General features: G+C 33.4%; 4 protein-coding genes and 1 long non-coding RNA gene across 9 annotated transcripts; 2 read left to right on the plus strand and 3 right to left on the minus strand.

The window, feature by feature from the left end:
• The first annotated feature begins 60 nt into the window (after positions 1 to 60).
• Positions 61 to 4,143, plus strand: LOC139105956 (heparan-alpha-glucosaminide N-acetyltransferase). Its single transcript, XM_070662328.1, has 12 exons — positions 61 to 534; positions 705 to 832; positions 1,002 to 1,117; positions 1,418 to 1,577; positions 1,752 to 1,956; positions 2,046 to 2,213; positions 2,287 to 2,420; positions 2,494 to 2,663; positions 2,737 to 2,911; positions 3,041 to 3,153; positions 3,224 to 3,406; positions 4,032 to 4,143. The coding sequence occupies exons 1-11, from the start codon at positions 406 to 408 to the stop codon at positions 3,403 to 3,405; spliced, it is 1,680 nt and encodes a 559-aa protein (XP_070518429.1). The 5' UTR covers positions 61 to 405; the 3' UTR covers position 3,406; positions 4,032 to 4,143.
• On the minus strand, positions 3,654 to 15,517 carry LOC139105947 (putative mediator of RNA polymerase II transcription subunit 26). 3 transcript variants are annotated; one of them, XM_070662312.1, is made up of 13 exons: positions 14,799 to 15,516; positions 11,970 to 11,992; positions 11,812 to 11,885; positions 11,275 to 11,638; positions 10,749 to 11,185; positions 10,392 to 10,684; positions 10,015 to 10,199; positions 9,730 to 9,852; positions 9,546 to 9,605; positions 9,257 to 9,382; positions 6,964 to 7,908; positions 5,107 to 6,849; positions 3,654 to 4,199 (listed from the first exon to the last, which is right to left on the minus strand). In XM_070662312.1, exons 1-12 carry the CDS (start codon positions 14,819 to 14,821, stop codon positions 5,312 to 5,314), a joined length of 4,191 nt encoding a protein of 1,396 aa, XP_070518413.1. In that variant the 5' UTR covers positions 14,822 to 15,516; the 3' UTR covers positions 3,654 to 4,199; positions 5,107 to 5,311. The 3 variants fall into 3 exon arrangements, with proteins under 3 accessions (XP_070518413.1, XP_070518411.1, XP_070518412.1); XM_070662310.1 differs by having other exon boundaries at positions 5,107 to 7,908; positions 14,799 to 15,517; XM_070662311.1 differs by lacking the exon at positions 14,799 to 15,516 and adding an exon at positions 12,243 to 13,125 and having other exon boundaries at positions 5,107 to 7,908.
• Positions 12,611 to 13,953, plus strand: LOC139105982 (uncharacterized). The gene is made up of 5 exons (XR_011546268.1): positions 12,611 to 12,694; positions 12,900 to 12,989; positions 13,120 to 13,397; positions 13,487 to 13,531; positions 13,635 to 13,953. It is a non-coding gene; the product is annotated as an uncharacterized lncRNA (long non-coding RNA).
• Positions 15,399 to 18,634, minus strand: LOC139105955 (hepatoma-derived growth factor-related protein 2). 2 transcript variants are annotated; one of them, XM_070662327.1, is made up of 5 exons: positions 18,549 to 18,634; positions 17,929 to 18,449; positions 17,030 to 17,748; positions 15,925 to 16,925; positions 15,399 to 15,530 (listed from the first exon to the last, which is right to left on the minus strand). In XM_070662327.1, the coding sequence occupies exons 1-5, from the start codon at positions 18,561 to 18,563 to the stop codon at positions 15,510 to 15,512; spliced, it is 2,277 nt and encodes a 758-aa protein (XP_070518428.1). In that variant the 5' UTR covers positions 18,564 to 18,634; the 3' UTR covers positions 15,399 to 15,509. The 2 variants fall into 2 exon arrangements, with proteins under 2 accessions (XP_070518428.1, XP_070518427.1); XM_070662326.1 differs by lacking the exon at positions 15,399 to 15,530 and having other exon boundaries at positions 15,670 to 16,925.
• On the minus strand, positions 18,625 to 24,035 carry Ir8a (Ionotropic receptor 8a). Of its 2 annotated transcripts, XR_011546263.1 has the most exons (17): positions 23,873 to 23,982; positions 23,586 to 23,738; positions 23,313 to 23,516; positions 23,048 to 23,214; positions 22,764 to 22,955; positions 22,520 to 22,690; positions 22,180 to 22,377; positions 21,667 to 21,888; positions 21,397 to 21,496; positions 21,120 to 21,297; positions 20,820 to 21,003; positions 20,559 to 20,680; positions 20,328 to 20,475; positions 20,089 to 20,258; positions 19,866 to 19,987; positions 19,204 to 19,784; positions 18,625 to 18,858 (listed from the first exon to the last, which is right to left on the minus strand). XR_011546263.1 is itself a non-coding variant. In XM_070662320.1 (16 exons), exons 1-16 carry the CDS (start codon positions 23,949 to 23,951, stop codon positions 19,507 to 19,509), a joined length of 2,688 nt encoding a protein of 895 aa, XP_070518421.1. In that variant the 5' UTR covers positions 23,952 to 24,035; the 3' UTR covers positions 18,625 to 19,506. The 2 variants fall into 2 exon arrangements, 1 of the variants encoding a protein (XP_070518421.1); XM_070662320.1 differs by having other exon boundaries at positions 18,625 to 19,784; positions 23,873 to 24,035.
• Between the last annotated feature and the right edge of the window lie 453 nt (positions 24,036 to 24,488).

Here is a 24,488-nt window from a genome sequence, read left to right on the forward strand (position 1 = left end):
TAATAAAAATGTATGCTGTTTGTGTATACCCACTCAGATGTAACGACGTGTGCGACGAATATGTAGGTCTTTACTTTCACTTTTTTCTTTTTTTTTTTTCTTTTTCTTTTTGCAATACTAAGAGAGCCTAACCTATTTTATTGTTTCAGTATGGTATCGCTACTTGCGCCGTGCGGATCTATCTTTTATCGGTCTCAAAAGATTTTTTTTTTAAGTGATAACATTTATCCGAGATCTAAGAATGAGAGTAGATGAGAGAGAGAGAGAGAGAGAGTGATGTAAAGAAACAGGCACAGATAACGCAGGAAAAATTTTATGCACAAGATTAATATGCAATAATTATTTAAACATATTATACATCTGCCAATTAATAATACACATTATTAAATTGCAATCTTTATAAAGATGTCAGCAAAGAATGTATTTAATTGCTCTTACGATGATTTAAAGTTTGACGAAGCATGTGTTAATATAATATCCGACGAAGAAAATTTTAATAAGTGGCTCTATTCGTTGTCTACAGATTGCTCGTCAGTAAGTACGATTATAATATGCACAGTTATTAAAATCTAACGTACATAATGTCATAAATATAATAAATAATATTAATTTAATTATAATTAACATCACCTTCTTTTCAGTAATTTATATATGATTTAAAAAGTATCTGTATTAATCTTTCTAAATTTCTTTATATTTTTTAGTGCCCATATAAACGAATAGCGCAGATTTCGAGTAATAGTAGTTTGACATTTAATACGATTAATGCAATAAAATGGAGAGTATTGAGCAACAATGGAACCAACGAATATGTATCAGCCAAATCTACAAGGTAAATTTATTAACATTAATTGTTTCCAGAAATTAAATTAGAATCGTGTATAATTATAATCGTGTATAAATTAAATGTATAAATGTATAAATTAAATTTATTTCATAAATCTATCGTCCACACTTATTGTAATATCTTATTTTAATGTCTCTCAAATTTATTATTTTAGTAATATCGTTTGCGATTTGTCTCCAAATCTCGGGCAGTATGGTTTATACCAGTTACTGGTGCGAAACAATACTTGTGATTTCAGAACTGTGAGGAATTCAACATATCCATACACAGGTACGTTTCGAAATATTCTTACGCTTTTGGAATTACACAATATGAACGTATAATGTATCGATTTGATAAGCCGTATCTTATATTACCAGCTTTATCAAGTTATTTATTTATTAAATTTAATATCTGGCAAGATTGATGTCACGTTTCGTGTTATTACCGATAATATTATCAAAAGGAGTATTGTAAAATTATAATAATTAATTAAATTAATTAATTTAGATATTAAAGATTTAATGAACTGTAAAATAAAAATGTATATAACTTTATATGCGCTAAAAGATTTTTATAATATATTTATAGAACTCTTCATTATTTTGGGAATAATTATATCCGTCTTGTGTGGTATATCTATTGGAAGATCTTTATGGTACACTTTTAAAAAACAATGTTTAAGAAGAGTCGAAAATGAATCAAACAATTCAGCAAAACGTCGTGTTAAAGCTATCGACGCATTCAGAGGGTATGCATTATATCGTTAAATGATTCTCAAAAAGCATGAGAGTATTTTAATAACGATATTATTAACAAATGTATAGGTAAAATAAATATAAATTTTTTTTTTTTCTTTTTTATTTAGAAAACATTATTTCTTTAAGTTTCTTATAATATTAATACATTTGCTTATATGTTACAGGTTCAGTGTCCTTTTAATGATCTTTGTTAATGACGGCTCCGGCAGTTATTCTATATTAGGACATTCAACTTGGGACGACATATTACTGGGAGATATGGTGTTTCCTTGTTTTATATGGATTATGGGTGTTTGCATTCCCATAGCTTTATCGGTGCAATTAAAACGTGGATTTTCCAAACGTCAAATCAGCTATTCCATTTTTAAGGTAATTACAATAAATAATTTAATTTAATTTTAAAATAGAACATATTTTAATTTATATATATTTTTTTTCTTTTTTTTTTTTTTTTGCAGAGAAGTCTTCTTCTATTTCTTATTGGAATTGCGTTAAATACTTTGGGAACAAACGCACAATTAGAAAATATACGTATATTTGGAGTTCTACAACGGTTCGGAATTGCGTATTTAATTGTTAGTTTAATGTATCTCTGCTTTCCAGTCCCACAATCAAAACCTGTTGAGGTAAAAAAATATTGAGTATTTTTATAAATTTTTTAAAAGAGATTAATAATATAATTTCTTCATGCATTTATAGAGCCCTTCAGTAGTTTACGTGACACGTCAATTTCAAAATATACTATGGCTTTTGCCACATTTAATCGTAGTGCTCATCCTAGTAGTTGCACATAGCGTTCTAACGTTTGGTCTTCCGGTTCCTGGGTGTCCTACGTAAGTACATAGATCTTTATGCTTTAAATTTTATCTCTTTAATTCTGCATTGTGCAACTTACGCGTACTTCAGCGGATATCTTGGACCAGGCGGGATACATGAAGACGGTAAATATTTTAATTGCACTGGAGGCGCGGCTGGATATATTGATAAAATTATACTGACCGTAAATCACATTTATCAAAATCCACCAATCAATTCTGTTTATGGATCTGGCCCTTTTGATCCCGAAGGAATTTTAGGTGTTACATTATTATCATAATTAATTTAATTTAAGTTAGAACTGCGTGATAAATATTAAAATATTTTTTTTAGGATGTCTTACATCGATATTTCAAGTGTATCTTGGGGTGCATGCTGGCCTTATTTTAATGTTGTATAAAAATTGGAAGGAACGCATTATCAGATGGCTTTTGTGGGCATTATTTTATTTTTGTTTAAGTTGCGGTTTTCATTTCAGCAACATTATACCTGTTAATAAAAGTTTGTGGTAAAGTATAAACGTAATCTAGTATTACTATTTATTAATTTGCATATTTTTAAATATATTTTAATATAAAATTATAAAAGAATAATTATTTTAACTGTAATTTCTTTGTAAATTAATTTAATTACGTAGGTCTCTGTCATTCGTATTTATTTCAACTTCCCTTGCTCTGGCATTTTTTTCGGTCTGTTACATCCTGATTGACGTTATCAAAGTTTGGCGAGGCGGGCCTTTTAGAATTCCTGGTGAGTAAAAGCACATTAAAGTGTATTTTTTTTTTTTTTTAAGATAAACTAAAAACATATATGTATTTAGGCATGAATGCACTATTGCTATATGTAGGCCATGAAATGTGTTACCAAATTTTCCCGTTTCATTGGAGAATTGGTATTATGGATAGTCGTGCTTTGTGTTTAATTGAATCAGTTTGGGTAGTAACCCTTTGGACAATTATAGCATACGTTATGCATCATAAACGAATATACATTACTTTATAAGGTATATATATTACACATCTATTATTAATTTATATTTTAGTTTTAATCTAATTAGGGACTTAAGACAACATCATTGGTTTAATCTCGAGTGATTAAGTCAGGTAACAATATGATTATATATATATTATATATATATATATATATATATATATATATATATATATATATATATATATATATGTGTATTTATATACGTTTACATATAAATTTTTAATTATGATTAATATTTTTAAAAAGAGTTATTACAATTTCTATAACGATCCATTTATTTTAAACCAAGAAACCACATGTTTGTGCTCACGTAATATAATAATATGTAAATGTGACATATAAACAATCAATTACTTAATAAGACTGTTCAAGTTTTTTTTTTTTTTCTTAAGAAATTAATTAAAAAATCTTAGAAATAAATACTTATTATAGTTAATTAAAAATTCGAAAGCGAATTTAAATTATTGTTTAAAGATAAATACGTAGAATGCAAGTATTCAACATCCTTATATGTATAATAACAATTAAAAACAAGATCCAACATTTTCATAGTTGGAAAAGTTACATGGGACAAAATCCCATTTAACGCAAGCATTCGATATTAAAAGTCAAATAATTTATTAACGATTTTGTAGCTTGCATTAAAGGAGGCCTTTGATTAATTTTTCGTCGATGGATCGGGAAGCGGCGACGTAAGTTATGGATTATTTTAAACAAAATAGAAAAAAAAAAAAGCGCACTAAATAATCCGACTCTGTCCAAGCAGAATTTCATCAATCCTTAGTAATCACTTGTATCAGGACCTGAAAAATAAAGAATTATATTTTTCGTGAACAATTTTTACATCATCGTACGAAGAAAAAAAAAACAAAAATTAAAAAAATCTATACATATAAATTATATATACTCCGTTGTAAAATTAGATGTGCATTGTATGTATTTGTGTTTCTTTATGTGTACGTGTGTGAACGAATGAGTGAGTTTATATGATGTCTTATTTGCCACTTTTCCTTTCCCTTATAATTTCTTCGTTTTATGCATTTATATAAAATTCAGTATTAAACAATTAAAAGTTAATGCATTTAATATACGTAAGCTTAATTAAAATTGTGAAATAATTTTATTTATTTTCAAATATGTTTCTCGAATGTATCTCGGATATTAATAATCTTAACTTCGTGTTTCTTAATAAATATTAGTCACAACATGCATAAAAGCAAACAAGCATTGGTATTTAACAAATAAGGCTTTTGGGGAACGCAATAAAAACGAGGAAGAGAGAAGAAAAATAAGGGAAAAGATTATAAGCGTCTACACTCAAATTAGCGATAAGAAATACAGAAAACAAAATTTACAGTTAATTTTCCGTATTCTTAACACTTTTTACGTTTCCTTCGGTTTTCTTCCCGCCTATAAATTTACATCTCTGAAATAAATACGTAACCATACGCAGAATGAGAAAATCGTGAGAGAGAAATTAAAAAATGCATTTTACGCGCGCATCCATCACTAATTATTTTTAATCTGCGTATATTAGAATGGATATTTGAAAAAAAAAAAGTGTTAAAAATAGGATTATTGATCACCATACGTTACAAATATAGATATAAAACTAAAAAAAATTAAAAAAGAAAAGAAAGGAAAGTGGGAAATAAGGAAAAAAAAAAAAAAATCAAGAATGATACACGAATATATGGAAACGATATGTACCGATAGAAAAAAAAATCACGTAGCCCGTAGAGCGCCTTGGGCATACTTAGCCCTGTCTTGCGAAGAGAATTGAGAAAAAAATATGTCCCGTGGATCGTGGAGAGCGGTTGCTCGCAGCGGCAAATGGTCTCTACCCTAGGGCCATCAGCAATAATTGGTTTCGTACAAGGATGACAGGATAGGAGGATATTACCACGACAAATCGTTAGTTTTCGTCGATTTGCCGTGCCAACAAGGCCTGCGGCACACTTTTCGTACTCTTGATTCTCGGGCACAATACGTTCACCTTGTAGGTCCAAAGAGGCGTCTTACTGTTGAGAATCTTGAAAGCTAAGGAAGGTATAACGTCTTGCTCTTGTAGATTAGGTAATTTCGTATTCTTCCAAGTGAGAAAATACGAATTATCTTTCGAGGGAATCTGTTCCGGTTGGTGGAGCTTAATGTCCGGCAAGCTTACGGCATTTCCGTTCATTGCCGCGTCGTGAAATCTTCGGCAAGACTGCTCGTGAACTGGCGAATAATCGGGAGACGTTAGGCCACTGGAATAATTAGAACAATAACTGTCGTCGTAATTAAATGCGTTTGTTTTAAGTGGCAAACTGAGATATTCTTTTCTCGAGCCGGAATCTACGCCGGTGCAATCAGGCAAATTAGAGTCGTCGTTTAGAAGTCGAAAAAGTCGCGAGTGCGTTTGCGTTCGTTGATACTTTTTCTGCTTTTTCGAAGCGGTATACTCGGAATCTGTATCGATCTCGCGACACTCCGTGTCGATCTCTGATATCATCCGACTTATATCAGAAGTAACTCCGCTATCCTCGTCATCGGTATTTTCGCCAGAGTCTTGAACATTGAGCAGGTATTTCATGTCCGACTGCGTCTGATAGAGTTCTGAGTGCACACATTGATCATCATTTTTATTCGCACTTGCGCAACAGTTCGGATTTGTTTCATTTACGTCGATCGCCGGAACTTGAAGCGTTTCAAAATTCTGCGTCGAAGGTTCGGACGTGACGAGTTTCGATATAGCGATTGTTTCCTCGACATCGATATGCTCGGAATTATCTGATTCCGTTTGAATATAATCTTCATCTTTTACTGGCGTGTCTCGCGAAGCCATTGTCGATTTAGAATCATCGTCATTCTTCAATGTTTCGTTTAAACTGACTTTATGACACTCTGTAATTTTTGTAACAGAAAATTCTGGCTTCACGTCCAGCTTTTTGCAACTAGTTTCGCCGACGCTCGTTGAATCTCTTTTAAAAGTAAAATCTACGTGTGGTATCGTTGTTTCGACTGTCACTTTGTCTCTCGCACTCGTTTGCGTTGTGGACGTCGTATCTGACACATGCCTCTTCACGGTAAAATTTACGCTGGTGTCGTTGCCAATGTGGTAATTGACGCAAACGTCGTTTTCATCGTTTTTCACGGAATATCCGTGAAAGGTTTTTTCCGCCTTTATTTCACTATTGCCGACCGTAACGGTAGTTATATCCTCATTATCCTCGGACACTGAAAATTTAAATTTTAGAGGCAAGCTCACACTGATTGTAGCTTCCGTATCGTCTAGTGAATCATTGATCATCTCGAGAGACGTTTCATTTTGTTCATCAATTTTCTTTTTATTCTCACAAGGACTTACGAAACTCAATCGATCCGTATCCTCGTCAATTATATTCAGCTGCTGAGAATTATTGTGGTCTGTCGTCAAGTTCTCATCGTTCAGACAATCGGTGCGATTCTTTTCTGGAAATATCTTGTCGTTACTATTTTCAAAATCGTTTTGCAAATTTTTACTTAAGTTGTCAGCATTATCAACATTAATTGAACATTCTGAATGAACAGCGGAATCGTTCTTACCGAAAGAAACTGCACACGGATTCAGTTCCTCATAAGAATTTAAATTCATCGAATAACCCTCGTATGATTCTGAATCGCTGTTAGACGATGTGTTATCGGAAGTGGTGTCATTACAATATTTTTGGCGAGTGTGCGAAAAGTGCTCGTTATCGGAGATAGAATCGCTAGAGTCGCTAGAGTCGCTGGAATCGCTAGAATCACTGGTGTCTATATACGTGTAATTAGGTACATTGATATGCAAACCGAGTGTTTTTTTAGACTTCTCGATGTCATTAAAAATTATAGTCTCGTTGGGTTTATTTGACGTGGTGTTTTCCTCATCGATTATGTTCATCGCAGTCGTACGACCATTTGTGTCACTGTTACAACTCTCGTGAGCATTTTTAGAATTGCATGATCCATTCGATTGCGCATCCAAGTGATTAATCTCGTTGGGTAAGATGTTTCTTGATTCAGCGACCATACCGTCTTGTACAAAATGTTTATCGTTCTGTGCAGATGATAAATTAATAGCCGTGCAGGGATTATAAATGTTATTGCAATTATTTGGTAATATATTTGTACCAATGTTCGCTCGATCATCATTGTGACCTGTTTCAGGATAAAATACGGCAACGTAACCGTATGGATCTGATAAGCTTTCTTGATCCGTGACTTTTGTCTGCGCCGCGTCCGTAAGATTCTCGTTATAAACTGGATAAAAATATTCATATCCAACGCACGAGTTTTCGTCTGGACATCGTAGGTAAGGAAAGGAGTGCTCGTCCGCTTCGTTCGCGAACTTATTGGATGGAGCATTATATGGCACGGGATAATAGCCCCACCAACCTTTGGAATGCGACCAGAAGGAAACGGGTCGAGGAGAGAAGAATGCATCTTGCTGATTGCCTGGTAAGTTATTCTCTGTTCGACAGGTGTAATCTGCTTGACGATTTTCTTGTGTGGCTACAACAAACAGCACAATCCATTCAGAAAAAAGTTAAATTTTTTTTTTACACAAAACGTAAGACAGAGCCGTGCGTGTCTTCACTTTTTTCTGATTTTCCTGATTTTCTTTCTTTTAATCGTACGTCGTGTTATGTGTTCCATTGATTTATCGGATCGACTTAAATAAAAAGGTTGCTAGATCGAAAGTACGTCTAACGTCGTTTTAACTGCGCTTTTAATTATATTTTGTTTTCCCCTTTTCCTTATATTATGTCATACATTTGGTCAACTTTACTTCGGTATAATTGGTATATTAATACGGATTAAAGCAAAATTATTCAGCTAAGAAAATAAGAAAATTTAATTATCCTGTGTTCAAAGGAAAACATTAAATATTACGAATTTTAATTATTGAATGTTGTAATAAATTAATTAATTATTATATGACAAATTTAATATATTTGATTTTGAGAAAGACCAAACGAGGTTTTAATGTTGCATAAAACATACCAAAATAATAATATAAATACCCCAAAAAATTAATTAAACATGATTTTTAGTTTTATATGCTCTTTTCCCTTTTTGTCTTTCCTCTTCTCTGACTCTAAAAAAAATTCAACACTGTAGAAGTTTCCACGATCGATTTATATGCACCCATAGATATTTAATTTAAAGAATAACGAATTAAACATAGTAAATTTATACAGTAGGTTTTATGTTTGATTACCTAACTTAAATTTTATCTTTAGGAATTCTTAAAAAAAAAATTGCTATAAAAGATAGTTGCTGTACTTATCACATATTATTATTTAGCAGTTTGTCAGGTATTAATCTGTGTAACATTTTACTTAGTTTCACTGCTATATGAGAATGCGGGCGTTTGTGCGTGCGTGCGTACGTGTGTACGTATGTGTGTGCGTGCGTGCGTGGTACGTGTATATGTATATGTATAATGAATATATATCAGTAATTAAAAAATTCTTATTATTCCTGTGAACACAGGATTGGGAAACTCGAGCAATGTGACGTATGTTATGTCAATGAAGTAGTAATTAGAATATAAAGCACTTATTACAATATATTAATGTACACAGATAAATAAGCTTCTACATTAATTTATAAATAAATAATATGTACGTCATACAAAAATTAATTATTTGTAATAATTATATGTTAAATATAATGTAAAAGGGTTTTAAAAAATGGAATTTTAAATCTTCTACACGTAAAAATGAATAAAAATATAATAAGAAAGAAATTAATTAAGAAATAATTTTAATATTTAAAAAAAAAAAAAAAAAAAAAATTTGATAAGCAAAATAACTTGGAAAAATATTAAATAAATATTTTAATTTAGCATATTTACCATTATTCTCTGCTGCCGTCATCGCTTGTAATATCCTGAAGGATCGGGAAGGAATTGCACTACCCGTGTATTTCTTCGGTTCTTGTACTTGTTGTTCACTAGGCGGCAAATTTGCCTGTGTCTCTTCTGTACAGAAATTATCGTAAAGTCAAACTTGCATCCGTAAAAAATTTGTTACAAAAAAAAAAATTAATACTAATTTATAACTGTCAAACCGTACCGTATGTCTTGATTACATTTTAATTATTTCAATCAATTTAATTATTTGTGATAACAGTTGTACACTTACCAAACGACTTAGAATTTCTATTTTGCCTTTTATTTGCAACATTTTGTACATTTTGTGGCACTGTAACATATAAAATCGTTATTATTTAAATTCATTACTTTTGATTTTTATTCAGACATCAGAATCGATTAATTTGAAAAACAAAACATTATAATATAATTTTTTATACAAAATATAATCTTACCGGCACAAACTGAGGCGTCATTCGACTCTGTCATATTTTGTAAAAAACGAAAAGCTCGTGAAGGTATTGCTGCACCACGATATCGCGGATCTTTTTCTTGATGCAGATAAGTCTCGTGATCAACTGTATAACGTATTATAAAAATTATGTTATATTCGCAAGCTTTTTTAATGTAAATCGTACACAAAATTAAATAATTAATCCTTTTAAAGTCCCTTACAAAATAATTTAACGTTATATTGATGATTACCACAATCGTTACGAATATAAATAATATTATTTTACCTTGTTCTTTAAATTTATTCATGAGTATTTTTTCATCTTCACTTAATTCCATTCTACGTATTTGGTCTGAACCAACATCGTTACATTCATCCGTGTCCGTAATCTTTTGGAGGACACGAAATGATCGTGATTGAATCGGACCAGGTTCGTTTTGTTGAACAAGATCGGGACTTCGTTGTTGCACACTGTCCAAAAATTTCATTCATTAATAAATAAACCAACAAACGTTATAAATAAATTATAAATTTGTTAAAACTTTTTTAAAATAACTTATTTAAAATTATTTGTTATTAATCATCTACTTTTAAATGCATATTAATTTTTCTCACTCTTCACGCGCATGCAAATAAATCTATTTAATTTAATATTAAACTTACACTCTTATTCCTTTTACAGGTTTAGTATTATTTTCCATATTTGACGACGTCGTTGTCTTTTCACTACCTTCCACTACAAGAGGGATGATATAAGTCGTTCCAGCTGGTTGTTCTGTCCGAGATGGAGATGTAACATGAATCTGAGATGGTCTTTGATTCTGCGCCTGATTCTCCGGTGCATACTGTGCGGGCACTTGACCCCATCGTTGTTGATGATGCAGAGTTGGCGGCTGCTTGAACTGATGATGACCAGATTCACGCTTCGTATCAAATACCGATGGTCTATCTTCAATCTGAAAATTATCATAACATCAAGACAACGAATGGAAGTAAGTATTCGTAATGTAATATACATACTCGGATGGGTACGACGCGTTCATGCGATTGCAAATTAGGTTGTTGCGATATTACGGAATCAGGATTCCGTCTTTGCTGTTGCGGCTGTTGAGGTAATTGTTGCGGTTTAATTTGTTGGCACTGCGGAGTCGAATATTGCTTTTGTTTCGTTTGTACGGCTTGCGGGGACGATGGCTGAATTTGAACGTAAACCGGAGAGCCTGGCTCTTCCGAATCACTGCCAACTGATTTATTAATACTCGTACGTTTAGCCCACTCAGGCAATTCTTCCTGAGGCTTATTTTTATTTTGCATCCAAGGTGTGGGAGCTTTAACTAAAGTAACTTGGGTCGGTGTACTCGGACTTTCAGGAGTGCTCGGCTGACTCGACGTGATGGTAATCGGTGCTATTTTTGCATCCACTTTCGTAATGTTTCTTGGTGGTTCAGTTGCCTTATCTAAGATATAGATAATCATATTCAAACGTTTAATATAACTATTACAATTTCAATTAAAATAATTTTTTATACTAATTTAAAAATATTACCGTTCGATAATGTTCTATTGATTGAAGGAGATTGTGACATTCTAACAGGCGGAGGTGGTGCGTTGGCTGGAAAGACAGGTACCGCAACCTGAGGAACGAAAAGATTTGCTGCGGGTGAAGCTGTGGGCGATTGCTTTGGCTCGAGGGCAGATTTTGGCGGTCCCTCGATACCCTCGTCGTTTGCATTTTTCGCGACTCTTCTAGCCATTCGTGGACTACGAATCTGCGAAAGATCGAGCTTGCCACCCATACCTGGAGTATAGGTGAAGGGTTTCTTATCTTTCGTTAGCATGGCATTTTGGATGGCTAGCGGTGGTTCATAAGCATCGTTGCTAATTCCTTGCGGCCTCTTTGCTGTCGTGTTCTATATGCCATAATGCCAAAAATTAAATAATTAATAACAACAATGTAATTAAATTTTTAGAGCAAAGTATTTTAAATAAATGTAATAATTTAATTTAAATTTCATAAAAAAAAAAAATTCTTTTGTAGGATTATTGATAAGTGAACTATCTAATGCAGTTAATTAATTTTTACCTCAACAGTATTTATCCTCATTGCAGGTAACTGACCAGATACTGGAGGAGGAGGAGGTGGTGGTGGGGGAGGCCCTAAAAAAATGTTACAGATAATATACCTAACGATATAATTTTATCTGCATCCATTGTAAAATAGTACGATGTGTATGTACATACCAGCGACCATGACATTCGGATTTCTGTAAGCATTAAATTAATTTTATTTATTAATCTGATTAAAGCAATAATTGTTACTTAACTAAGTATATCTTATATAATATAACTTAAATAATATAACTAATAATATAACTAAGTATAAGCAGCTATCTTAGATTTTAATAACTAAAATCTTTCCTGCCTCTTCACAAAATTTATACGTAAAATAAAATATCTCGTTTTCTCGTAATATATTTATTACGTTCTTAAATACGAAAAAAATAATTAGCTTACTCTCTTCCAATCGTAAGTGGTAGTGCTCTTATCACTGAAGTACATCTACTTAAAATAACTCAAGTGCTCGTCAATTCCTCGGTGTCGAGACTCCGCAAACGTTCGAAAAGTAACAAGGATTTAGGAAAGATAAGATGGAGTACGGTTAGAGAGCATCAGAGCCCCATTCCCGCCAACTCCGTAGCCATTTTGATAAAAAGTAGCTCCCATTACAAAAAAGGCGTGGTCTCGAGTCGCTGCCGGCGATAGCGGCGCCTCGTTCGAGATTTTCTCGATCTAAACGAAATTTAAATTTCTTACGCGGCGAATTTAGTTTCGAGAAAATCCTAAAACACGACGCCACTTTCGCCGACGGAATTTTAAGGTAGAGATGGGAGTCAATCGTCACCGACAAATTGAGACGATCAGGCTAGCGATAAGAGTCAGCTTGCGCGAGATAAGAAGCGATCGAGGTTGAGACTTTTATACATACAAATTTTCAATTATTTTACAAAATTATTAATTTACATAATAATAGTAAAAATTGCGTTTTTAACAAATGTGAAAATATTCTAACCAATTAATTAACTTTACTTTTTATAAGTCGTTCATATTAATTATTTCAGTCAATTTAAACTACGTGCAACTGCAATAAAAGCTGATTAAAATGTCTTTTAGGATAACACGGTCAAATAGCTCTTTAAAAGGATACGGCAACTGGATATACTCGCAACTTAGACGCAACTAGACTCGTAATGCAATCGAAAGGTATGCTTGTAATTGTGTAAATAGGTCATGACGATTGACAATTTAATACAAATGTCGAGAAACAAAAATGTAAATTCGATATATGAAATGTGAACGAGAATTATCAATTAATTGATTAATTAATTTTTAGGTACATACAACGTATGCAGATATATATAATTCGCATGGGCTCGTGTAAAACTCGTCCCTAGCAACGAATAGAAGCTGAAAATTTTAATAATAGAATTTTGGAGCCGGGTCTAATATTGTGTCGAAGCGCAAGCGTTTTTATCTTGGCACAACCATTACGCACGTGACTCGCAATTTCAGTAAATTCGCAGATGCTTCGTTGAAAAAGACCGAGCTTCTCGTGGAAGCATTTGCCAACTTTTTCTACGCTACTCTGACCTGAATAAAATTATACTCGCAGTATGTACCAATCATATCTTTTCTATCATGCCGACTAATACTGTTATTACACATTTCTTTCTTTTTTTTATTTTTTTTTTTTATTTTAGCCGACGTGATTTTTATGGGATCTCAACAACTTATCGTTCTATTAAGTAAAAACATTTTTCGCAGATTATATCGCTTGTAACAGTCTTTTTAAAAGAGACTAGTTTAATCGCGAATAATTTTTCGTGCTCATTTTTTTTTTTTTTACAGATAGTTGACACAAAGTACGGAAAGTTTGCTTGGAGTTTCGTGGAAAAGTTTCGGTCATGGTAAATCAAATCGGTCATGCCGAAGGCGGCTACACCGTGACGCTCGAAACCCAGCCAATGAGCCACGCTAAGTAGAAGCGTATTTAGGTAGATACAGGGAGCGAGAATAATTTTAGCACGGGCAGGCTTGCGCAGTTGAGCCTCGCATATTAAAACACTTCCAATCATCTTATTTTTAGGATATCCAACATCGCGATAAATATGGGATAAATATTTAATTATTCCACAAGCAAATAAAAAATTTAAAAAAAAAAAAAGAAGACACACACAATTTCGGTCTTCAGAAGTTAAAATATTAATGTTGACGCACAAGTAAAATGTTGTAAATATTTATACAGCTAATTGTTAAAGTAATTTCTTGACCGTAAATGAAAGTAACTTTTTAAATGAAACGTGCGCTAAAAGTAGTACGTGATACATTAATCCTGACTGGGCGGAAAAAATGCGCCGACTCGCGATAACGCTGCACTTCAAGTCAGATCTTTTCGTACGAGAATCACTCGTTTCTTGATGGTGAAATATATGTCCTCCTTGGAACACGGCACGGCAAGGCCGAATTGGCCTTGCGACGCTCAATCCGATGCAGACCATCGAAAAACGAGTTCCATCTCTCCTGGTTCCACGAGATCTGTTTCTTTCTTTCGATTTTTGCGTGTATGCGTGTGTCGACAAAACGTAAACATTAATTATTACGTTAATAATTACGTTATACAAAATAATTTACAATTTTTAATACAGTAATAGTGATTTAATCGCAAGGCTCAAATTATAATTCCAGTCGCTTCATTAATTAAGAGTAATTTCGTTGGACTATCACTAGATTAAGCTTGAACTTAACAGTGCTCGTAAAAGCCGGCTAATATTTTAATATTTATCCAATACTTATCAATAATTTATTTTTTTTTTTATCTGGGATTTTTTTCCGCGAACACTCTTTGCCGATATCTCGCCTTCTCTCTTTTCTAACATTTATTCGTACTCGGAGTAAAGTATCACAATTAAATATTTTATTTTTAACGTGGAATATAATAAAAAAGAAGGTTTCAAGTCTCCGCACACGCTTCAACGATGGGTTCGCAGGTCGAAATAAATAGCAATATCTTACCCGACGAGTGTCGAAGAGTTCATATCCAGGATAATTTTGTAATTCACTTGACTGTCGATTTCGTACGCTGGCTTACGCCGCTATTCACTAATCAGGTGGGAGGGAGAGAGAGAGAAACCGGTTCTCTATACTACTTTTGGGATTTCAAAAGTCGGAGGAGAAGGCGGATATTAAAAAAGATACGAGTAGCAGCGATGCTGACACTAACGCGCGCTCGCAGCTACTACAGGCCGTCGCTTCGAATGCTTCGATTCGCTCGGTGCTCAGACCCCGTCGTGACTTTACGGACTGGCACGCAAGAGCTTGACGATGTGACTCCGCTGTTTTACATCTTTACCGATTTGATCGTCGCATTGCCTTGCTCTCGCGCTGGTCCGCACGCCGTCCGACCGTCTTTCGCTAGCTGTCCGCGGCTGCTCGCCAAAATAGCTCGGGTTTATTTTAAGATCTTGATATATACGAGACAACGGATTTCCTATTATTGTGACGATATCATCAGTCAAATATGTCGAATGATCTCATTCCGCCTCAATCTCAATGACTCACACAAGGATTATTGTACTTTATATATATTAAAAATGTCCATACGTGTAAAACTGTTTTCATAGGTGTGTGGTGTGTGTGAACAAGGCGTGAGCTAATTTGAAATTGCTGATTGGCTTTCATTTCCTTCGTCGTCCATAATTTCTTTTCACAGAGCTCTTATAGATTTCACAAATAATCCTGACGTATCTTGAAAATAAAATATAAATTAACAATTAATTAAATTCATGATGCAACAACGCAGCTGTAGTTATATAAATTATATGAATTATTACGTTGCATCGACAAGAATTATTTTTAATTATAAATATAAATTCAAGTAAATTCTAAACGCTAGATTAAATAACAGAGATATAATGCTAATATTCTCAAGTACAATAGAAACATTCGAATAGAATATTTCGTACAGAGCAGATTTTAATTTAAAGGTAAAAGATAACTGGATACGTAACATAAAAAGAAGCAGTGATAGTGCCAAAGGCCTAACTTAGCGTTGATCGTGGCTGGAAGCCACGATTTCATCAAACGCTGCTTCGTGTTCCGAAGTAGAAAACATATATGCTGGAAGAGTTAATCTAAGGACCTTGTCATATTTAGATCTCGTTTCTGATGTGTAATCATACGGCTCGGCTTCTTTCGTTTCCTCCGCTGCATGCGACGCTTCATCGGGATAATCGTTATCCGGCTTCTCCAGTTTAGCGTAAGAGTTTTTACTTGCGGACGTGCTAGGTTCTAAAGACTCCACTACCTTCGTTTTTCTAGAATTCGTAGGTTTGGACTCGCGAATATTTTGCGGTGGGGCATCAACTTGAAATTCCTTCGTTTCATGAAACACGAGCTGATCTTTATCAGGTTCGTGTCCGGTGACAAATGCGCATTCCTCTTTTTGAAAACCTTCGTCGTCGGTGCATTGGTAGCACGTCATTTTGTCGCGCATGATTTTTTTACATTTCGAACGGTCTTCTTTCCGAAATTTTTGCATCAACTCCTCGATCTCGGCCTTCTTTTTCACAGTATCCAAATATCCAACGTCCACTACTTTTTTCCCTTCCGTATCATCTGTGGATTTTGTTTCGTCCGCTGTCGAAGCTTCATAAACTTGCCCCGGAACGTATTCATCGTAAGACTTCTTCGTAGTCTCGGAACTGTCCAATGGGAGTTCATCTTTGTGAGATACTGTCTCGGATTTATCATTCTCCGGATTGGATCCAAACGAGCTCGATTTACTATAAGAATAAAGCTTATCTTTGGGCTTATACGAGTACGAGCACTGTTCAAAATCGTTGCCCGTTTCTGGATCCTTGCAAACCTTGCACGTCATTGAATCCTTTTCAACCGTTTTACAATTATTATCGTTAACATTTTCGGAATAATATTCCGAAACTGGTTTTGAAGACTGTGTCTTTTGGCCTTCGTAAAATCCACGATCATTATTATGCAATGGAAATTGATAATCACTTGTTTTTTCAGGATTCGAGTAATCGCTGCTGTAGTCGTGTGAATCGTGAGACGTATCATCGGAACCATTCGGAGCTTCAGTATCTACGATTTTATCGGATCGTGGATAAGTAGATTCTGATTTATCTAAAATAAAAAAGTAAACCGAAAGATAAATAATCTTTTAATTAAAAAAAAAACGTAGTTTTTTAACTATTAATTAAAAGTTATAACTTATAATTCATAATTACCTAAATAATCGTGCGTAGAATCGGAACTTTGGGGATAATCAAAACTCTTTGACTTTTCTAATTTTTGCGTCTTGTTTGAATGTCGAATTGAATCCGAGGTTTTATCCGGGTGTCCAAAGGTTTTTGATTTACTGTACTTATATAATTTATCACTGGGCTGGTAATTGTAAGTGCACTTCTCGTAAGTACCGCCTACTTTGGGATCCTTACACACCGTGCACGTTTTAGAATCCTTCTCTATCTCCTCACAATCCGCTGACGGAGCGTCTTGTACTTCGCTCTCTTTATCTACTGTCGAAGTACTCTCGGAATAATCCTTGCTAGGATAATAATATTCATGAGATTCTGCGGAACTCGGGCTACGATCTTTTTCCCGATCGGACACTTCGTCTTCAGAAACTTCGGAATGAGACGTTAATTCGGGACGTTCGTCGCTTTCATTTTTCTCTTCGGGTTTTCCAAATGAGCTTGACTGGACGTAAGAGTATGCTTTTTCGCGTGGCTGCTTTACGTACGAGCACTGCTCATATTTGCCATTGGTTTTGGCATCTTTGCATACCATGCACACCATAGAATCTCTCACAATCTTATCGCATTTTTCTCCCTTGTTTTCATATGCAGCCGGTATGTCTCGGGTGGCATCAGTGAAATACTCATCGGTAAACCGGTAAGGATTTCGTGGTCTGCCATAATCATTTCTGTTTCTTTCGTAATTAGATCTGTAAATTAAAAATAATAAAAATGGTAATAATAGTAAAAAGTTAACCGGATAATTTAATATTAAATTGTACAAAAAAGTTTAGATATTTTAGATCATTATGTTTCTGCTTTGCAATAATTACGACACTTTAATTTAAAAATATTTTATGTGCATTTAAATAATATTTTAATATCGTTACCTGCGATATCTGAAACCAGCAGGCGCTCGGTAACGTTCCACTTTTGTGCTAGCGGACGTGCTCTCTTCCGGATAACTATTGTACAGACAACGTTCATACGTAGATTTAGTTTTTGGATTTTTACATTTGTAACAAGTAGTAACACCCTTCTTTGATTTGTTTCTCTTTCCATACGATTCCATTTTAATCTCTTGACAGTGGGCAGTTCTCAAATCAGGAGTCAATTCTTTGTATTTCGTCGAATCTTTAGTGGCAAACGCATAAAACGGTATCTTTTTCAAGTTCTTCTCCTCGATAGGTTCCTTTTTAATAGTAATGGGCGAAGACGGGCTTGCAGCTCGATCGTTGCTCAATCCATAAAAATTATAATTAGGTACAACTTCAGAAGGAGCACTTTCGTAATTTATATACTGCTTATTCCAAGGGCGCGATGAACCTTTTGAGTTGAAACTTTTTAAAAATTCGTATTCATGATTTGCACTTGCATGACAAGTAATTAGAGCTGATAGTGTTAGATATATCTGTAATATTTAAATTCATTAAAATTAGAAAAGATTAATACAATTAATTAAATAATATTAAATCTATATTCTTCATCTAAACGTTTTTTTTCTACTGACCTTATAGCGAGCCATTTTCAAAGACCACCGATCGCTTTCTGTAGAACGCGTAAACAGATTTGTATTTTCGACAGCAATGAAATAACCACGATCTGCATCACTTTCTCATCAAGTGATCGCGCGTCTTCGTGTGAAAGTCTTTATATTGACTTGCAGTAGATATTTTTAACCTAGCATAAACCTTTATTTTTTTGTTAGAGAAACTCATCAACCGTGACGCGCTCCAGCCGTAGTGATTGAAACAATCGGTCGATTACCTAAACTACTTTTGCTTTTATTTACGTAACACGGCGTGAGCGCTTACGAACCACTAAAAATAACGAGATTATAGAGCATGTGCAATTACATCAATGGAAAACGATAGAACAATTAGACATTTATCAATAGTAAAATTTACAATCACCATCAGTTGTTTTTGATAATTATGTTACACATTTTGATCATCTATTATATTCACATTGTGTACCACAAAAATTACATTAAACTCATTCTACATAAATATAGCAATTAATATTTTAATTAGAAATATTTAGTTAAATTGAAAATAAAATAAAATTGTTTCTTAAATAAATGTCATTGATTTTGCTATATTTATGGCCAAGAAACAGAACTATATATAATGTGAAAGTATTCGAAGATCAATGACCGAGCGTACCATTATAAATATTTCCGTTCAGTAAAATAGTTTGCCAAAATACATAGTCATAGAGAACTCTGAAATACTAAAAAATTATTTCATTGCTGTCTGTCAATGTTCTTAAAAAAATTGTCCGAATATTTATATCTTTCGACAAAAACCGCTAAACATTATGCAATTAATTTTTACCTTAAATCCTACTTATTGACTTTGTGATAAATTCTAAATATTAAAAGTGATTGAAAAAGAAAAAGCACATAAAGATTAATCAGAAATTATTTGCGAGTCCGTAATATAATGGGTCGTCTTTGAAAACTCGATTTACTCTTTAAGAGCGAAATGCCGTGGATAGACAGAAATGTGTGAAACACGCGGCGTGTGACCAAGTTGTTTGCCAAAAGCAGCGTCCGTAGGCGCAGGCTTCATTTGAAGCTTCGATGCAATTTTCTGCATGATAATCTTGTCATTATCTTTGTTCGTTTTTTTGTTGTTCTGATTTCCTTTCTGAGAAGCGCCGCGTTTGCGATAATATAAAACTTCGCCGGCCAAAGTAATCATTGCCAATGCCAATCCAAATAAAGTCGCAATAAATACACCTCCTATTACATTAATAATTATTTATATAACGTAAATTTATTAATATATATATATATATATATATATATATATAAATTACATACCCAAACTCTCTAATGTAATTCCCTCATTGTCATCGGCATTCGGACATTGGGCTTTCAACGTTTGATTCCAATACTTAGCTGCCAATGTCTCAAAGTACCTATCTTTTTGCAGATCAAGTATCCTAAAAATAATATTTATATCAGATATAGATAATCGCAAATTAATTTTCCAGTTAAATAAAATAAATTAATTAAATGCAATAGAAAAAAAAATTGATCAGACTTTCTGCTTATTTCTTCTTGCAGATGACTGCCTTGTTGTACGGCAATGGCATACGGTTGCTCGGCAAATACTTCGCCTACTTCCGTTAAATTACAATTTTTCGTTACTTCATATTTTATCTCCGAGGAATCGTGAATAAACGCGAATTCGGCATTTTCACTTTCTATCACCTAAAAAATATCGAGAGCAATTTAATTAAATATTTATTATTGCGTCTTGTAAAGTCTTAAAATTTTTACCTTTTTGAAACCATCCTCAGTAGTCTTTACCGGTCCGACTTGAGTAATGGCTTGTAAAATGTGACCGTATTGTTCTTTTATAGGATAATCCCAAACACGATATTCTACTTGATCGCTCGTGCTGTTTAATGTAATTTCTTTCCATACTCTGCAACCAAGTAATTTGTAATATTCATCTTAACGTGTCTATAGAAAAAAAAAAAAAAAAAAAAAAAAATTTGTTTTACGTACGTATAAAGCTTATCCTCGGCATTTTTCATATTTATAAAATACTGATGACTACTAGAATTAGCCAAAACAGTATAATTAATTCGTGATTGTCTTGCCAACTGTTCCAATGATTGCACAGGTGACTATATAACAAAACGTACATTAATATTAATGCTAAAAAATTATTTTTACAAAAATTAATATTTTAAATATTAATTATTACCCACCATTTAAATAAAACAAAATAATCTCCTATAAAAATGATATACGAGAGAGATATACCTGCATTCTTTCCACAGTAAGAAAAGCAGCTAAGTTTGCGGTAAAAGTTGCAAGCATAAGTACAACAAATAACCAATAAGCTGCAACTAAAGTTCTACTTGATAACGCCTTTGGAGCTTCACCTCCGCCTTGCGGTGTGAAAGATGTCAATGCGAACCAAAAGCTTTCCTTTAATGTAAACTCTCTGAAAGGTAAAATTTACTTATTAAATATAATTAAAAAAAGATCGAAATAAAAATTAAATTGTTAGATTAATAAATATAGTGCGGCAGAATACGAAGTAAAAATTAAGATACGTACCGACAAGGATAGGGATAGAGTCGTTTATTGTTTCTTGCACTGTAAGGCGAATACTTATCTAATATCCAGATCATAATACCGGTCAAAGTTAAAGCTCCAACAATACTAAGCCAGACTTCAAGTCTTAACACCGTCATAAACTTAAATAGAGACGTTTTCCGGACCGGTTTTCTCATTACTTAAAAATAAAAGCGAACTAAATTTTCTGTTTCAGATTTAATTATCACTATATAAAATATAATATAGTGTTTTATAAAAAAAAGTTTAAATCACATACCGATTAGTATACCGGACTGTTCAAAATAGGGTGCAACAAAATCGATGACTTCTTCTCGCTCCGACGTCATTGTTAATGCCGCTACGGCAATATCAGTTTCCTATTAATAAATAAATAATTTTGTTACAGTCTTAATTTATTAAATACGAATTTGGTGTTAAAATCAATTATTTTTTAATAGCGGAATTGGTAGTTACATAAAATTAAAAAAATTTTAAACTTTCGTAGAAATTAAATTTGAACAAAACATTTTGAAAAACTTAGACATACTCCTTTAGCGAGATCACCTATCAGACCGCTCCATTCACCATTAGGTAACTTTTTGCCAAATTCTTCATCTTCAGGGATAACAAGATCGTAATCGAACTGCATCTCCTCTGATAATTTTTTTACAAAATCTATACAGTAACCTTCCCAGATTGCCTTCCCTTCGTCGTCACGCATGTCTTGGCCTGTTACCGGATCTTTCTTAACTACAGACCATGGAACTGCCTGTTCCAGATTAGAACATTAAATAAATTTTTATCATACTGATTTTAAATAAATAAAATTAATTAACTTATGACCATTTAAAAATTAATTATTAATTCTTAAATTTATTCGGTTAATAAATGTTTAATTAAATAAAATGTTAAAATTAACAATGCATTTAATTTACGCTTAACGTTATAAAGACCTTTAAAAATAATTATTTCGTAATTATTTATTACCTAAACATATAACGTAATTTCATTTAACAGGGCAACGAAACAAATAAAAGCTTTAGTGAAATGTAGTTCTTACTGGTGCCGTTCCAATCCGGAAGAATCGCCTGGCTGGTTCTATTTTCCTCCCGTCTGCTTCTTTAATTTTTGTACGTCTCGTCCACGTTGCGAGCACATCTACAAAGCCACGGTTAACCACTTGTAAGTCAATTTCAGCTTTGTAAGTGATCATCGCCTTTTCCGGCCAATATTCGAAAGTATCGTTACTGTCCAATCTCTAAAACATAGTAATATAACAGAATTACGTGGGCACAATTATTTCTGCCTATTTCAAATAAAAATACTTTTACGGAATGAACATAATATAATTTAAAAGGACTTAATTCTTTTAACAACTTTTACTTTACAATAATACTTACAGTCATTAAAATTTTATTAAATGTTTCTGCTGTAATATTCGAAGCTGTAGTAGAATTAACGGATTTACCACATTGACCTGTTTTTGGGGCTACGCTTACACCCGCTCTTTGAACATCGCTCATTAGACTTACGATCAAGCCGATCAAACGTTTGAAATAGTGAGGAAATATCTAAGTAAAAAAAAAAGTTATAATTATAACTATTTAATAAAATACTTTTATAAATTTTTATGTCAAAACAAACCTTAAAAGTTGCAGGGCAGTTGCAAGTCGCGTCACCCATTAAACGACAACAAATGTCAGTCTTCATGCTAAGAACGGTGAACGAAACATTTAACTGAAGATCACCGGAGATGTATCGAAATTCGTGATAATTATTGTCTGTGAACACTAAATTCCAGATACCCTCTCGCTTGACGAGTCCTCCACTAATAGCCTAAAAAATTTAATTTGATTATGTATTTGAATATATCTCATCAATAATTTATTTATTAATTACTAACAAACTGACGGAAATTTAACACTCACCGTTTTAAATAATTCTTCCATTTTAGCTGTACTAGCATAAATGACATAATAAGACGGTGACGGTCGCATACTCCGTATTTTTGATACAGTTCTTTCCGTTAATTCATCGATGACTACCAATCTAATTATCGAATTTCCAATCAGGTAATATAGGCTCTGATTTAATTCTAAAATACAGAATGCAATAAAAATAATACTTAAAATTATTTAACGTACATCTATGTAGTATTATAAATAACTACGCGCCGGTACTTTTTTTACGCACCTCTTTCGTCTTCAAAAATCAAACCGACGTCCGTTGCATTTTTCATAATCAAAAGATCATCAATCGCTTGAACGTATGGACATATACTACAATCACCACGTTTATATATTATTCCTCTCTCGTCCGCGATATTTCGCAGTTTATCCCAACCGGTCCAAGTCATGTCCAATATGATACTTATTCCTTTATACAGAACGGCACAAACTGTCGGATAAAACAAACAATATTTTTTAGCATCAGGAACTTATTCGAGGAACGTATCCGGAAGAATACCTTTTTCGAAACTCGCGTCCACATTTTCGCGATTCACCGTGACAGTAGAAACGTGAACGGTAATCATATCATTAGCAAAATTCCTTTCCGCTTCTGGAACCGCGTCGTTTAATATTCCCAAAATAGATGAATCAGATTCCTCTATTACAACCACTAAAAAAAAAAAGAAATAACAAAAAAAAGAAAGGTTTATTACATTAATCACATCAAAGAATTATTATTATTATTGCGTTTTATCATGCTTATTAATATTTCTAAATTATAATACTTGAAAAGTTGATACTTACTCAAGTCCATTGGCGTTTGACATACTACAAATGGCAGAAAGAAAACGAGCGACAATATGGACGACGTTCTCGTTGACATAGCGAAATTGATTATGTCGCACGAATGAACGGAGAAATACTTTTGTCTGGTTTCGGGCAGCAGGTATCCGAAGAATATGATATGAGCGGCATGGCACAATGAAACGACAATGATCACACGCCTGCGCCGAACCCAGTGGCACGACGGTTTGCTTATGAATATTATATATCGGTACCCATCGAATCTCTCGTGAATCCCTTTTTTTCCTGGCCGACACTACTATCGGCCGTCGGAACCATCGATTTATCGTCCGATACGTAAAATCACGTGTGTATAATTCTGCGCCGGGATCGCCACGTATCAGCTAGAAAATGAGAACAGATCATTTATATATGCACTTGACAAATCGCAGCATTACCTCGAATAAATAACTAACGATTACACTCTTCACAATCTAGAACGTTTGATTAGATTCCTATTGTATTATCTAAAATAATCGTGGACTTTGCCGTTTCATCACGTACAATAACGTCGCCCTAATTAAATTATTGTGAGATAATCAAGCAAATTATTATTAATTTACCAATTTTTCCAGAA

This window comes from Cardiocondyla obscurior, linkage group LG10, assembly GCF_019399895.1.
Source record: "Cardiocondyla obscurior isolate alpha-2009 linkage group LG10, Cobs3.1, whole genome shotgun sequence".
NCBI lineage: Eukaryota > Metazoa > Arthropoda > Insecta > Hymenoptera > Formicidae > Cardiocondyla > Cardiocondyla obscurior.

Bases quoted from the DNA above. Each gene is read 5' to 3' on its own strand.
- LOC139105956 (XM_070662328.1), top strand. From the start codon at position 406: ATGTCAGCAAAGAATGTATTTAATTGCTCTTACGATGATTTAAAGTTT. The intron at 833-1,001 runs GTAAATTTATTA...TTATTATTTTAG, and splicing joins GTATCAGCCAAATCTACAAG to TAATATCGTTTGCGATTTGT. The intron at 2,214-2,286 runs GTAAAAAAATAT...ATGCATTTATAG, and splicing joins CACAATCAAAACCTGTTGAG to AGCCCTTCAGTAGTTTACGT.
- LOC139105947 (XM_070662310.1), bottom strand. From the start codon at position 14,821: ATGAACTCTTCGACACTCGTCGG. The intron at 9,606-9,729 runs GTAAGATTATAT...TATATGTTACAG, and splicing joins TGACGCCTCAGTTTGTGCCG to TGCCACAAAATGTACAAAAT. The intron at 9,383-9,545 runs GTAAGTGTACAA...ATTTCTGTACAG, and splicing joins TAGAAATTCTAAGTCGTTTG to AAGAGACACAGGCAAATTTG.
- LOC139105955 (XM_070662326.1), bottom strand. The intron at 17,749-17,928 runs GTAACGATATTA...TTTAATTTACAG, and splicing joins GCTGGTTTCAGATATCGCAG to ATCTAATTACGAAAGAAACA. The intron at 16,926-17,029 runs GTAATTATGAAT...TTTTTATTTTAG, and splicing joins TTCTACGCACGATTATTTAG to ATAAATCAGAATCTACTTAT.
- Ir8a (XM_070662320.1), bottom strand. From the start codon at position 23,951: ATGTCAACGAGAACGTCGTCCATATTGTCGCTCGTTTTCTTTCTGCCA. The intron at 22,691-22,763 runs GTTTGTTTTGAC...TTTTTTACTTAG, and splicing joins ACTGCCCTGCAACTTTTAAG to ATATTTCCTCACTATTTCAA. The intron at 21,497-21,666 runs GTATGTCTAAGT...ATTTATTAATAG, and splicing joins TAGGTGATCTCGCTAAAGGA to GAAACTGATATTGCCGTAGC.